The following is a 15,196-nucleotide window of genomic DNA, read 5'->3' on the forward strand; positions in this document are numbered from 1 at the left end:
TTTACCTCCAGAGTGATCGATCCAGCAGGGGTCAATTTATCACATTTAGTGAAGACGCGATAAATTGAGCGCCGAGCACTCCCACGTTGACTCAGGTACTCCATTGGAGCAAGAGACGCAGGCAGAGTCGACGGGAGAGCGCCAGCAATCGACTTACTGCAGTCAAGAAACCATGGTAAGTAGATCTAAGTACATCAATTTCAGCTACGTTATTCACATATCTAAGTTAGGCAACTTCAGTTTGATTCTTCCCCCCTACCCTCCACTCGCTGTGTCAACCAGTATTGTGCTGAGAAAATAGCTCGGCAAGAACTCAGAAGTTTGTGGGGAGAAAAGCACCAGATGTCATTTTATAGTCATCTGAAAGAGCTCTGCAAGGTACCTCTTTCTCAACTGGTGTCCTGGGAACGAGAGACTGGAATTCAAGATTTTCCCAAAAAGGGAAGAGCAGCAAACAAAAAGGGAGTGGAATGAAGGGGGCAGGGGAAAGGAACAAATACATTGAACTGATTGTGTCCAAAACTAGAAGTAGTCAGGAATTCCCACCTAACCCTACCTCTGCTATTAACTCCCTCTGTGGTAATGGGAAAAAGCACTTAACTGCTGTGATTTATGCCTTCTATACTAGAAAAGTGTATCAGTTTAAACAAAATTAAATTTTTACACTGAGCTACTTAAACAAGTGCTAAACTCTAAAGCAGAGACACGTAATCCAATTTGACCCTTGTTTGTATTGATTTACTTTAAATAAGTAGTTTAATATAAAGCAGGGTTGAACCTGGTTTATGTGCATCGTCTTAATGGATTTGCACTAGTTTAACTAGATGGATTTTAAAAAAAAATAATAAACTAGGTCACTTTTTGGTATAGGCAAGGTCCTAATTCTTATCTAGATAAGAGGATAAGATTATCTGCCTCCTAGGCTGTGCCCATGCTAGACTATTTTGGGAAGTTTCCCACCATTGCTGCATTAGGTTAGATTAGGAAAAACAGGGTGCACTCTGTGCCAGGGTGCACTCTGTCTTAGAACAGGTCTGGACAACGGTGGTAAAGAAACCTGTGTCCTGTTTTCACCTATGCTTGCTGTTGCTACTACTGATGGGAAATTTGCCCCAAAAAAGTTTAGTACAGATAAGACCTCAGGGTGTTTAAAACATAAATCTTCAAACTGCTAAATGTTAAGGTGCACTCTGTGTTAAAAATGTACTGGGTGTTTTCTAGTCACCAAAAAACAAAAGTAAACAAACAAAGGAACAAAAAAAAAAAAAAAAAAGGACATGGTCCTTGCCCCATAGAGCATCAAATGTATGTCATCCAAGGCATCGGAAAGAAATGTGGAGTGTAATTTTAGAAAAGCTGGGAGGAACAGGCCAGGAGCTCTCTCTTCTTTAATGGCAGTGTGGATGGATAAAAACATAAGAATGGCCACACTGGGTCAGACCAAAGGTCCATCTAGCCCAGTATCTTGTCTTCCAACAGTGGCCAATGCCAGGTGCCCCAAATGAAATGAACAGGAAGTCATCAAATAATCCATCCCGTCATGCATTCCCAGCTTCTGGCAGACAGAGGCTAGGGACACCATCCCTGTCCATCTTGGCTAAGAGCTATTGATGGACCTATCCTCCAGGAATTTATCTAGTTCTTTTTAAACCTGTTATAGGCCTTGGCTACACTGGTGCTTTACAGTGCTGCAACTTTCTCGCTCAGGGGTGTGAAAAAAACATCCCCCTGAGCACTGCAAGATACAGCACTGTAAAGCGCCAGTGTAAACAGTGCCGCAGCGCTGGGAGTGTGGCTCCCAGCGCTGCAAGCTAATCCCCATGAGGAGATGGAGTACGTGCAGCGCTGGGAGAGCTCTCTTCCAGCACTGGCGATGCGACCACACTCACACTTCAAAGCAGCGCTTTGAAGTTTTGAGTGTAGCCAAGCACTCATGGGGATTAGCTGCGGCACTGTTTACACTAGCGCTTTACAGCCAGGACCGGTGCTTCCATTTAGGTGGCTTAGGCAATCGCCTAGGGTGCCAGGATTATTGGGGGGTGGCATTTTGCCGGGGGGAGAGGGAGGCGGCAGGTGCTCCGGTGGACCTGCCGCAAGCAACACTGCGGCAGCTCCACCGGAGCTGCGGGACCAGGGCGTGGGGCGGCGAAATGGCCGTGCGCCTAGGGCGCTAAAAACACTAGCGCTGGTCCTGTTTACAGCGCTGTATCTTGCAGCGCTCAGGGGGGTGTTTTTTTCACACCCCTGAGTGAGAAAGTTGCAGCACTGTAAAGTGCCAGTGTAGCCAAGGCCATAGTCTTGGCCTTCACAACATCCTCTGACAAAGACTTCCACATGTTGACTGTGTGTTGTGTGAAAAGATACTTCCTTTTGTTTGTTTTAATCCTGGTGCCTATTAATTTCATTTGGTGACCCCTAGTTCTTGTGTTATGAGGAGTAAATAACACTTCCTTATTTACTTTCTCCACAACAGTCATGATTTTATAGACCTCCATCATATCCCCCCCTTAGTCATCTCTTTTCCAAGCTGAAAATTCCTAGTCTTATTAATCTCTCCTTCTATGGCAGCAGTTCTATACCACTAATCGTTGTTGGCCTTTTCTGAACATTTTCCAATTCCAATATATCTTTTTTTTTTTTTTGAGATGGGGCGACCACATCTGCACACAGTATTCAAGATGTGAGCATACCAGGAATTTATGTAGGCAATATATTTTCTGGCTTAATATCCTATGCCATTTCTTAATGATTCTCAACATTCTGTTCGCCTTTTTGACTGCTGCTGTACATTGAGTGGATGTTTTCAGAGAACTAGCCACAGTGACTCCAAGATCTCTTTCTTGAGTGGTAACAGCTAATTTAAACCCCATCATTTTAGAGAGAGAGAGAGAGTTGGGATTATGTTTTCCAATGTGCATTACTTTGCATTTATCAACATTGAATTTCACCTGCCATATTGTCGCCCAGTCACCCACTTTTGTGAGATCCCGTTGTAGCTCTTTGCAGTCTGCTTTGGACTTAACTATCTTGAGTGCTTTTGGATCATCTGCAAATTTTACCACCTCACTGCTTACCCCTTTTTCGAGATCATTTATGAATATGTTGACTAGGACTGTTTCCATTTCAGACCTCTAAGGGACACCCTATTTACCTCTCTCTGTTCTGAAAACTGACCATTTATTTCTACCCTTTGTTTCCTACATTGTAACCAGTTACCACTCCATAAGAGGACCTGTTATCCCATGACCAGCTTACTTTGCTTAAGAGTCTTTCAGATAAACAGCTGAAAAACCCAGAGGTTTGTGTGCGTCTCACCCTCCCCTTTTCCAACAAGCTTCCATTTGAAAATATACAGAATACATCCTCTCCACTCACATCCAGGACAAAAAAAATAAATTAACCCCCCACATAATATGGATTAGCGTCTTTAGATATTGGGGGAGGGGCAGAAATATTACCATCTGTGGTCATGTATAGTTAAGCTTGTGAAAAAAAATGCATTAGCTAGGTAATTCGAAGTTAAGACATACAATGTCCTTAATTCACACAATGGAAAGAGGTTTAGTTAATTAAACAGATTGAGTTATGGCCTGAGTTTCAATGTTAAAAGGCTGCTAAGTTTGATAAGCCCTACATTTGACCTACATGTTACATACACACACACAAAAACACAAAGTAAAGTCAGTTTAAAAGAATGTAATCAAGATAGTCAGGTATGTTTTTCCCCCCTGAAATTCTTTAATGATGTTACTAATGCCACTTCAGACGATTCATGAATACCAAAAAATTGTAAATAGTAATTTGCTTTTCATCATTACTTACTTTATGGGCTTGAACAGTGAAATTTGATTGGTAAATTGCATTTGCTGGAAATGGTGAACACAGTGGTGATCTTTTTGCATTTTCAGCATTGCAAAGAAATATTTATATTGAAAACAGAGGAAAAAGGTTTATTTATTTATTTTAGAAAAAAGACATATGCAGCCATTTTATTTCAAGTTTGCTTTGTAAACCACCTTCCTAACAAAATCCAGAATGTTGTACTTCAAGTTACTGGCATTAACCGTGTCACTAATTTTTACATGCTTTTTTAACTGGAAAATGTCAGTTGGCCAAATCTCATGTAGCCCTGTAGCACAGACAAGGGAGGAAAAACAGGTTAGTGAGGAAATGTTTTATTGTCAAGCTTCCAAGAGGCTAATAAACCATGAATTAAGACTTAATTTGGAAATTTATGAGTAACTGCATTATCCTTTACATTTAAGAATTCCTTGATTCTATACGCATGTTCTATCAGAGCTTTGAAGGCATCACCCAGTTTTGTCTACACTAGCAAGAGTACCCATTGCTAACAGACATGACTGACTGGTGCTGAATATGGTTCAACTATCAAGTGCAGCCAAGAACAAACCCTGTTTGTCACTGCCACCATCTCTGAATAGTACTGAGAAGGGTTTGGCTTGGCAACACTTGCACTTATAACACAGTCCACACTAGTTCAAGAGGTACCCTTGCCAATACCCGTTACCAACAACGGTTAATTTTGCTAGCATAGATAAGGCTATACCCCTACCTCCCAATTGCATTGTAGTGCCAACAATTGTTATTGTCAGGATTTTGTGAGTGACTATTTGTTCAATCCTATAATCAATCACTAAGGTATTAATTTGCTTGTGTGTGTCTGTTTACTTTGACTTCAAAGTACATTGAGAGCAGGATTTTAATTAGCTGGGCTTCCCCAGCCTATTAAGACACTGCATGGATGAAAGGGCTGAGAGGCCTGGGCTCCAACTAGTAGATCTGGAAAGGAGAAACACGTGTTCTCTCTTTAACCCCTCCCCTTTAATCCCCCTGGACACCTAATTTACTATCTTTTTGACATCCCCTGACTCCAGAACTACTGCATTCTCAGGGCAGTTTCCCCTGCATCATTTTTGTTCATATTGCTGCATCACTGAGAAGGAAAAGGAAGGGAAGTGCCATTAAATAAATTAGTCAGAAAACCACCACCAGAGTAGGTGGCTTTGTTAGCTGTCTCTGTAGAAAGGCTGTCTGGAAAGCTGTCCTAATGAGAGTCCCTGGGGCTTGGGAGTCCCTATGCAGCATAGAGTTAGCTACACTATGTTTTCCTGGCCCCCGCAGCATAGGAGGTATAGCCAGAGTGCTTTGCATTCCCATAATGCATGACTGGCAGAACCATTAAACTGAAATACATCTTATGATCCATTATCCTTGCTTTTCCCTCCCATGTCCTTAAACTGTATTTGTTAACTTGTTCACTAATTCACAATAGGTCTCCTAGGCATTGGTTTGCACTGGCTTTCAGGTAATTTCCAGGTAGGATATGAAGTACTAGTTTTAAGTAAACTAAATTATTTAGCTAAATTGTTTTTCGTTTGTATCGTGATAGTGCCTAAAGACCCTAGTCCAGGACTAGGCACTTTACGTGCAACACAAAGTTTGTCCCTGCCCCAGAGAGCTTAGAACAGTTTGTGACCTGGCTACTAGAGACACACCTCTCCCTCTGTGCAACACTGTGGCATTTGTAATCAGGATGGATGTGACAGAGCTGAGCTCAGAGTTCATTGGTTAAAAACAAGGAGGCGAATGGCAAAGCGTTCTCTGTGAATTGTCAATTCTGCTGATTACATCCCTCCTAGATCCAAAGAAGTTGAGCTTCAGAACATACGGCAAGGCTCATGTGTTCTCCTGGGCTTTTCCTAGATGTAGGGGTTTCAGGATGCAGGTTAACCTAGCAAGGAAGGTTATTTAGAGTGGCTTGGCTAAAGGTGCTATTTTTAGTTTGGGAGATGTAACTGGTTTGCGGAGTATGAACTAGTCTTTGTATTCTAGATATTTATCCTTCAGTTGTGTTACTCTGAAGAGTGGACAAGTGCTTTGTAAAATAAGGAGAGAAGAAAGAATATGGTTTTGCTATAACATACCCACACAAACATATTTAGATGAATGCTATTATTTGGTTCTTGAAAGGAAAGGGGATTACTGTTCTAGAGAATGTTTGCTTAGTCTATTATTATACGTACACAGCCATTGTCACATGAAGGCTGTAACTAGCTTCCCATAATAACTCAAAATTTAATCATTCAATTTCTTTCATCTTCTCTATTTTTTTCTTCAGAATAAAGCCATTGTTCCTAGAAATGGTTATGGATGGTATTCTTAATTTTGAAGTGATTAATATATCTGTATACTTTATTTTACAAGCTCTTTCCAGGTGACTTTATGAACTCCACAAGGAATAGTGGCACCCACACAGGAGAGGTGCAGTGCTTAGGTCTTTATTTAGATTTTATCAGCATCTAAAACACCTGTCCAAAGTTCAGAGAGCTTCCACAATAGCTATGTTTTGTAGTTTGGTTTGGTTGTTTCTAAACATAATCCTAGATAAATATAAAAAACAATGTCTCCCCACTCCATTCCATCCAAAATGTGGCTACCAAAGTCATTTCTTTTGCTCCTCACTTCGACCTTCTCATCCACCTACCTTTGAGGTTACTTCATTGCCTCCCACAGCACTACACAGGAGATTCAAATACTTTGTCCTTGCTGCCAAGCCCCTACATTGGGCAGTTTCTCCCTTCAAAGTTGTTTCCATGCTGTTCCTAACACTTAGAACACGCCCAGAGTCCATTTGCTAAGCCACCTCACTGACAACATTCAATGAGATGGAGACTATGGCAATTGAGAGGGAGGATACACAGTCTGAAAAAAATTAACCATCAAAACGGCTCAAGTGCTGTGGAGTCATCCTCCTCTTCCTCTCCGGTCCCCCGCTTTACCTGTTTACGCCCCTTACTAATTGTGTCATGCTGAATTCAGTTTGCATGCTCTTCAGGGCAAGGATCTTATTTTTATGAGGCACTGCAAAATTCAAATAAATGTAAAGGCAACAATGGATTTCTGATTAATACATGCAGCCAACCACCAAAACCATCAGCTTCATCCTTTACCCACAGTTGCCACCTTCTGAAATACAAGGTGGAAAAAGATGAGATCTACAGAATCAGAGGTCTAGGCTGCACTTAAAACTTAGATAAACATAGCTACACTTCTCAGGGGTGTGAAAAATCCACATGCCTGAGTGGTGTAGCTAGGCCAACTTAAGCCCTGGTGTAGATGAAGGAAGCTGATGGAAAAATGCTTCCATTGCTTGAAGAGGTGATGTTCCTATAGCAATGGAAAAACCCCTATCATCACTGTAGGTTGCATCTACTCTAGAAGGTTATGCTGGGAGTTACGCTGACATAGTTATGGCACCATATTGTAGACATGGCCAGAGAAGGCTTTTATTTCTATGGCTCTTTCAGTGTACTAAGCCATTTATAGGTGCTAAACAGTGCTTGGGTCTGGCAACTCAATCTCCAGGAGCAGAGATGTGATACAGGATCTGAACCCTAGTTGGTCTTACAAACTCTGCCAAGCCAGTTTATGAACTTTCTCAGCTGAACTGCACAGGTTCAAGGTTACATGCTGTATCTGCACCAGTTAAGAACCATGGAAACTGCTCAGTGGATAAGGACTTTGCTTTCCAAAGTCCCAAGATGTTATGATACTCTTCAACTATGGCAAAATGAATGCAGCTGGTATCAGTGCTTAATTTGTACCAGGGCTGAGCCCCACCATCTTTAGGCTTGGCAGGTCATGGCCCCAGCACCTCTGGGATTGATGCATCAGTTATGAATGTAAAAAAAAAAAAAAGTGCTTGAACCCCGGCACTTAATTGTTTGAGCCCAGGCATCTCTTTCATCACAAATTAATCACTGGCTAGTATGCGTCTACTACTCTGAAGAGTAAAGAGAAGTTCAGCACATCTTTTCTGCCCCAAACCTGTAGTATCCTGTTTCACATGAAGAGCAACCCAGGGAGCAGCAGCAGCTGCCCCACTTTGCTGTGCCAAGTGATCCAGGAAGCAGTAGCATACAACAATGAACGAGAGCTTCAGATCCGCTGGGGCTGCGGCTTCTCTACACATCACCTGGAGCTTGAAGAGTACTCACTTGCCATACAAATGTAACATATAATGTGACAATGCAGCCACTTTTTTTTTTTTTTTAAGAAAACATCCAAACCAAAATACACTTCATTAAGGCAGAATTCAATCTTCCAAGAAGTAATGGCACTTAGATCATTGTAGTTATTTTAAAAGCATTTTGAAGTCATGGAAAATTCATAATTAAGGTTTAACAAGCAACTGTAATCCTGACCTCATCAAACCAGACATAACACGTGCATAAATCACCAAACAGATACCCAATGATAGGATTATCAATGCTTTTCTATTCCCACTACCTCCTCCTCATGTTTCGTCTTCTCTTGTCACATCATGTCCTTAGCTCCTGTAAGCTCTTCAGAACAGGACAAAATCCATCTGGGAAATGACTAATGCACTTTCAGGTGCTGTTTAAAAATAATATAACTTCTAAAACAAAGCACCGACCCTCATCACATATGGGCCACCAACTGAAACACTCACCCATTGATAGCAAGAAACATCTGACGTCTGATACATACACACACAACACGAAACACTAACTCCTGTTCAATTCAAGTGAGTCAATATGTCTACACAGAATTTTGGAGCAAGCCTCCCAAACTGCGTCAACAAACTTGGGCTAGCAGGGCTGGACTACACTAAAAATTGCTGTTTAAGAGCACTTTAAAGTTGTGACTCTGCCTGAAGCAAGGGCTATATGGCTGCTAATAAACCCTATTATACTTCCTCTTTTCAATTCCTTACACAGCTCAGTTTTTGTACCACTGTACAGAGCTATAACTATATTCTCTCCTAAGATTAAGCAGGAACTGCACCATAAGACAGTTATCAATGTACATACAGACACTATTCAGGAATGGATCATAGACAGGAATACAGAGGCAGAGTTTAGGTTATTTGAAGAGCCTGAATTATGAGTTTCCTGACTTCCAAATGCCTTTTAAAATACTATTTAAAAGCGATGGTGTTCTAACAAGGGTTTTGGTTTGTTTTTTAAAGTATTCTTTATTGTACAGTTTTTTGTCTAGAACCAATATTTTTAAAGCTGCTCATTATTAATCACAGGCTCTCTGGAGAGCCAGGTCAAAGAAAGAAAAAACTGGAGTAAAAGGAGTGAAGAAAAGAGCCTGGGGAATTGACCAAGATGTTATATACGTTGTGCCCCTTACATAAACAACAAAAGTCTACAGTTAAAAATAGTCATGGATAAACTAAAATATCACTTACATTTCTCATTGATTTATAGTCTCCTCTTATAGAGCCAGGCAAGAAAACATTAACTGGAGCAGGGTCAGCACTAAACACTATTTCCAGAGCTGCACTGACATCCGTTATGCAATTATACAAATATATATTTTACATTACTCAGCGTTAAACATTTACGTCGCTGCCATTAGAGAACCCACCATGTGAATTCCAAGATCTATTCCAAATGGAAACAAAAAAACTAATATATAAATGGGAGACAATTTTGTGAACGGACAGGGGAAGAGATTTGTTTTATTAAGTATTTTCAGATGCCACTGTTGCTAAGTAGTATTTCATATAATGGAGAGTAACAAAAATGAGATTTGATATACAATATCATTAGCATTTTACATTTACTGAAGACGAGACAGGTGACAGCAAGGAAGGATGGTCTTGTGGTTAAGACACTGAGCTGGGACTCAAGAGATCTGGATGAAGATCAACCATTTCCCCTATGCCACAGTTCTGCTGTAAAACGAGGAAAATGCTTAGCTTCCTGACCTTACAAACATATGTTGAGGTACCCAGAGATTGTGAGGATTACCATAGAAAAGCCTGTAAATCCAGGGGTCAGAAGATGCAGAAAAAGGTACCATCTTACATGGGGAGTTGGGATTTGTGAAGAATGTAAGTCAAGTGGGAGTTGGGGTGTATAAGGAATGCAAAATGGCTTTTTGTGAAATTAGCCATCAAGTTCTACACTGACACTCAACCCTATGCTACCCACTGAAGTACATGTTGTTGCATAGATGTAATGGGACAATTTGGCACCAGTTATCAGCACAGAACAATCATTTGTAGAGGAGGGAATGGAAATAAAACTCTTACAGGCCAGTTCAAGGGTAGGAGGTGATTCCTTCCCTTGGAAACAATTTTTATTATGCACATCATTTAGAGCAATCTGATCCGTGACAGGCAAACATTTGTCTTCAGAATTATCTTGTTGAGCCATAGGGCACCAGGCACAAATCCCCGTTAGCAGAGCTTATGTACTGGCCAGAGAAACAGAAAACTGCAAAGAGGCAGGGAAATTTCCCATACCACTAGGGTGACCAGACAGCAAGTGTGAAAAAATCGGGATGGGGGTGGGAGGTAATAGGAGCCTATATAAGACAAAGCCCCAAATAGCAAGACTGTCTCTATAAAATCGGGACATCTGGTCACCCTACTCACCCCAAACATTTATAATTCCAGCTATCATTTTCAAATTACAGTTGCTTATAAAGAGAAGTGGAGGGGAAAAAAATGCCATGAAGATGACAAAACCACTTTTGAGTATGTACAAAGCATTGATCACTCCTTAAAAATAGAAAGAGGAAGCATGCCCAAAATCATCCCCTCTGCAGACTAAAGTACTGTGTGTGGTCAGATTGTTAAACTATCACAAACTATGGCATAGGCTTTTGGGGAAAGCAAGTCTGACTGAGATATCCTTGCATTAGCATCGTATCTATCACATACAAGAAGGGTTTGTTTGTTTTTTGTTCTGTAAAATTTTAGGAGATGCAGACACTGCCATTTCCCCCAAGCCATATCTGCAAGTTCTGAATCATTTCCTGCTGCATGGCTATCTTTCCACCACAGCATTACCACACCAATTGTGGCCTTAAAAATAAATATTCTCTTTTAAAAACATTGCCACTGTTTGTATCTACATTGGCACACAGCACCACAATTTGGCAGAGGTAGATAGAATTCAAGAGGTCCAACTCCCAGCTCCCTTCTCTCCTCCCCCCCCCTCCTGCCTGGGGCAATCAGCTGGCTTGCGGTGTTTAGGTCTAACACAAAGAGAATCTCCCTTCCCTTCGTTCCTTAGCCTACCCAGAGAAAACTCAAACTGGTCTTAAAAAGAAAGCTTTATATAAAAAGAAAGAAANGCGCTATCCTTCCTCCCATCCCCCCGCCTGCCCCCATTGTCATGGCACAGAGTTTTCTTCCAGAGATCTTTAACAACCTTTTGTTTCAGAGAAAAATTCACCAATGTGTCCCTTCCCCCAAAGCATTTAAATGAGAACACCCCTGACAATTTCACATTCATTTTTTATTCTACCTAGGATTCTACACCACACACACTACAGTAAGGGAATGATGCAGCAGCAAGACAATGTCAGAATTTTGACTAGCCCATATTTAAGTGCAGGCATAGCCTTGGGTTTTAATACTGTAGCTGTGCCACTCTAGCGCTTTAGCGCAGACACTTCCTATGCCAAAAGGAGGGGCCGTCCCTTTGGCACAGGTAATTCACTTCCCTGATTGGCAGAAGAAGGTCAACAGAAGAATTCAACCTGTTGCTGTCTATGTGGGATTTAGGCTGGTTTAACAATCTGCGCAGGGGTGTGGATTTTTCATATCCCCGAACATGTAGCTGGGTCGATCAGCCCTCAGAGACCAAGTAATTTAGTGTGTTACAAATGACATAGGCTCCAGTCTTGCAAAGGCATATCCATATATTTAATTCTAAGCATCTGCCCTCAGAGGTCATGTCTACATGAGGAAAAAAGTGTGTTTTTAAACTCTTAGCATAGACAAGGCAAGTTGCAGTTTTCACACATTAGCTAGATAAGGTGCACACTACTGCAGAGCCCATGGTTTACCCTCACCCAGCCAACCTATTAAAAGGACAGCTTGCCTTGTCCACACTAGAATTATATAACATGCATTAAAAAGACCTTTCCCCCCTAGTGTAGGCATGGCCATGGAGTTCAATGGGACTAGTCACATGTTTAAAAAAGCATGTGTACACATCTTTGCAGTCCTACTGCATCATCAGTAGAATATATCAATAATGAGAATGCACCATAGATCAGCCTTTTGAGCTTGCTGGGGTTTGAAAGATCCAGAATGATCCTGTGAAATCAAGTGTCTGGCTCGGGGGTGGACAAACACGAGCCTGAGAAGGAGCCAGAATTTACCAATGTACATCACCAAAGAGCCACAGTAACACAACAGCAGCTCCCCCTCATCAGCTCTCCCCTCCACCCCCAGTGCCTCCTGCCCACCAGCAGCCTTTCTGATCAGCACCTCCCACCCCCTCACCTCCTGATCAGCTGTTTCATGGGGATGCAGGAGGCTCTGGGGGGAGGAGTGAGAGGTGGCAGGCTAAGGCGAGTGGGCAGAAAGGGGTGGTATGGCAGCAGGGCCTGTGGCAGAGCCAGGAGTTGAGCAAAGAGCACACACACCCGGGCACATTGGACAGTTGGCACTTGTAGCTCTCCAGACCTGGAGTAGGTGCCTACACAAGGAGCCACATAACTTCTAAAGAGCTGCTTGTTGCTCTGGAGCCCCAGCTTGGCCACCCCCAGTCTAGCTGATGCCTGCACCACCAAGGGGGTGGGCTGGATGGCCTGACGGGGCTCATGTCTCTCTGCCATTGTCAGTTCCTGTGACTCCCATTTAGCTCTCGGGGACTAGCTCCTCCCCCTGCTCCCGACGCTTGGCTCGCCCCGGGAATCCCGCTTCTCCGGCCTCAGCCAGCGAGCGCTGCGGAGCGGGTGGGAAGCCCTAGTTCACGGAGTCACCTCGCCGTGGCCGAAGCCCAGTTCACACGCCAGCGTTCTGAGCGGGGCTGGATTCCAAGAGCAGGCAGCCGAGCTCGGAGTGGAAAGCGCTGCTGGAGCGGACGCTGCCCCAGGCAGCAGCTGGCCGGGCAGCGCTAGGCGCTCACACACAAAGCAATGGCGCGGCTGCATTTAATTGTCCGCAGTAACCGACCGGCTCACGCCACTACTCAATAGGTGTAAACAATTCCGGAGTCAAGTTTAGACGACAGCCCTGGAGAGGTCTCCTCCTCTCCCCCGGGCCCCAGCAAGGCGCCACCAGGCAGCGCCCACAGAACGCTTGGGGAAGAAGAAAGGCATCCCGCTCGCGGGAACTCTAATTAGTGCGAGCCTTGTTGCCTATTGTGACTACCCATTAAGAGGGTTTCACATTGTCCACGGGCTGGGAGGAGAACTCGGACCCACTGCCCGAGGGACTGAGTTTCATCCCATCAGTTTCACGCTTGAGTCGCGATCTGGTTTTGCTCTGACAGATCGTTCGTTCCCGCCTCCACCCAATGTAAATCAGTCGCTCGAGTTTGAGCTAATCCAGGCTTTAGCAACAACTCACCAGGTGAAGCGTTTTGAATGCGAATAACCCTCCCCCACACCTTGTGCTTTGCATGCTGCAGCGAGCGAAGGAAAACCTAGGGCTGATGAGTCTGAACCCAGCCCTGCCTACATGTCCTGACTCTGCACAGTCAAATCCATTTGCCATCCACAGCAGAGCGCTAATCTGGAAATACCCGCATCACCCTCTGTGTCTTGCCGGGGTCTAACAGTAGGGGAATTAACCAAGACGGTCTTCCGAGGAGTCGTTTCTGGGTCCCATTTTCCTTACCTTGCCTTTTTCTATCAACTTCATTATGTAGGCAAACTCACTCCCTTCATCTGACTCACACATGACTAGTAACGCATGCAAACAAATAAAAACGAGGAAGCAAACTCCTAAAGGCAGGCGAATTTCGAGAGCATTGACTTTCGCAGTTGGTCTTGGCCAGAGTTTTGCCAAAGAGAGAAACAAGACGCCGCTCTGCGCGCTCTCAAGGAATAAAGAAAAGAGCTGCGCCGTCTTCATTGAATCTATTTGTGATGCGGTCAAGGAGAAGATGAGCTAACGGAAAAAACGTGAGCGGCTGTGTGATGTGAAAATGTCATTAGATGAACTCTGTCTCGGGACATTCAAGCTCCGCCTACAAAGACTGACTGTTTTCTCCTCCCTCCGCCACAGGGTATATCTCATCAGCTGGGAACAACAAAACTCCAAGCCCGTCAATTTCCAGAGGGTAACATGAATAAATGTATCTAATCGAGTCTTCAGCTCCGGTTTATTCATGCAGCCTTTTGATTCGTTTGGGACTTTCAGAATGTCTTCCAAGCCTTTTCCCCCAGAACAATCAGCCTATTTTTAGGTTAACAAACAAAAGAAAGGAAGGATACACAGCAAAGAAAATGAAAACAGGCCAGGGCATCCGAAAATTAGGTCCAGCAAATACTAGGCCATCGCTGGAAATCAGCCTTTTAGGCCTGTATAATAAGTGAAGCTAGGTTTATATTGATCGTTTAGATCAAGTGCAGTATTGCCTGGAAAACTGGGAGTGGTTAATTTTAAAAAAAACGTAATAGACTATGGGATTTGATGAGCTCAAGTGAAGAGTTACATGCAACAGCAGACTGAAGATTTAAAAGATATTCCTGGACTGTTTCTCTTAAAATTATAGGTTAAAAATCAATTCATTACCTGTATTACATTAAGTAATTAGAACTGTGGGTTTTTAAATGGGATTTATTTTTTACATTAATGCTGTTTCTCTACTTTTGGCATTTAATTCACCTTAGATAAGGAAAATAAACTAACACCCTCATCTTTAAAAAACACGCTCCTGTTTAACTTTACATACTCTAAGCAGTCTCACCGAAGTCACAGGACTTCTCAGAGTGCATGCATTTAAGTATGTGAATAAGTTCTTGCAGGATCAGGGCCTAAAGCATACCTTCACCCGTGATAGATATTAAGGTGAGACCTGGCTTTGAAAACCCTTTGGTCCCAGTGCAGCAATTGGATCTTGCTCCCTGGCAAACTACACAACACACTAACACGGCTGCCACTCTGAAACAAGCACAGGGGATCACCTACATCAATCTGATTAGGGAATCAAGGCCTAACAGGTTGTTTACACAGAGAAATTGACAAGAATGATTACGGTGGAATAAACTATTCTGTAACAGCTATTCCACAAAAATTCCTTGGGTGTTTCTATGTGGACACTCATTCCATAATAAAAGTAATTTTATTCCAGATTAGTTAGTGCACTCATAAAGCCCACTAATTCTTTGGGAATAAAATGATTTTTAGTCTGGAATAGAATATGCACATGGGGAGTTATTCTGGGAGCAT

General features: G+C 42.8%; 1 protein-coding gene across 1 annotated transcript in view; it reads right to left on the reverse strand.

Moving 5' to 3' along the window:
* TRIM36 (tripartite motif containing 36) overlaps nt 1–13,945 on the reverse strand; it is a 43,939-nt gene extending 29,994 nt beyond the window's left edge. The window contains exon 1 of the mRNA XM_032789137.2: nt 13,640–13,945. Coding sequence (XP_032645028.1) covers nt 13,640–13,876 — 237 coding nt within the window. The 5' untranslated portion in view covers nt 13,877–13,945. The remainder of the gene's footprint in view (nt 1–13,639) is intronic.
* Nucleotides 13,946–15,196: the final 1,251 nt, after the last annotated feature.

This window comes from Chelonoidis abingdonii, chromosome 6 (genome assembly GCF_003597395.2).
Source record: "Chelonoidis abingdonii isolate Lonesome George chromosome 6, CheloAbing_2.0, whole genome shotgun sequence".
Classification (NCBI taxonomy): Eukaryota; Metazoa; Chordata; order Testudines; family Testudinidae; genus Chelonoidis; species Chelonoidis abingdonii.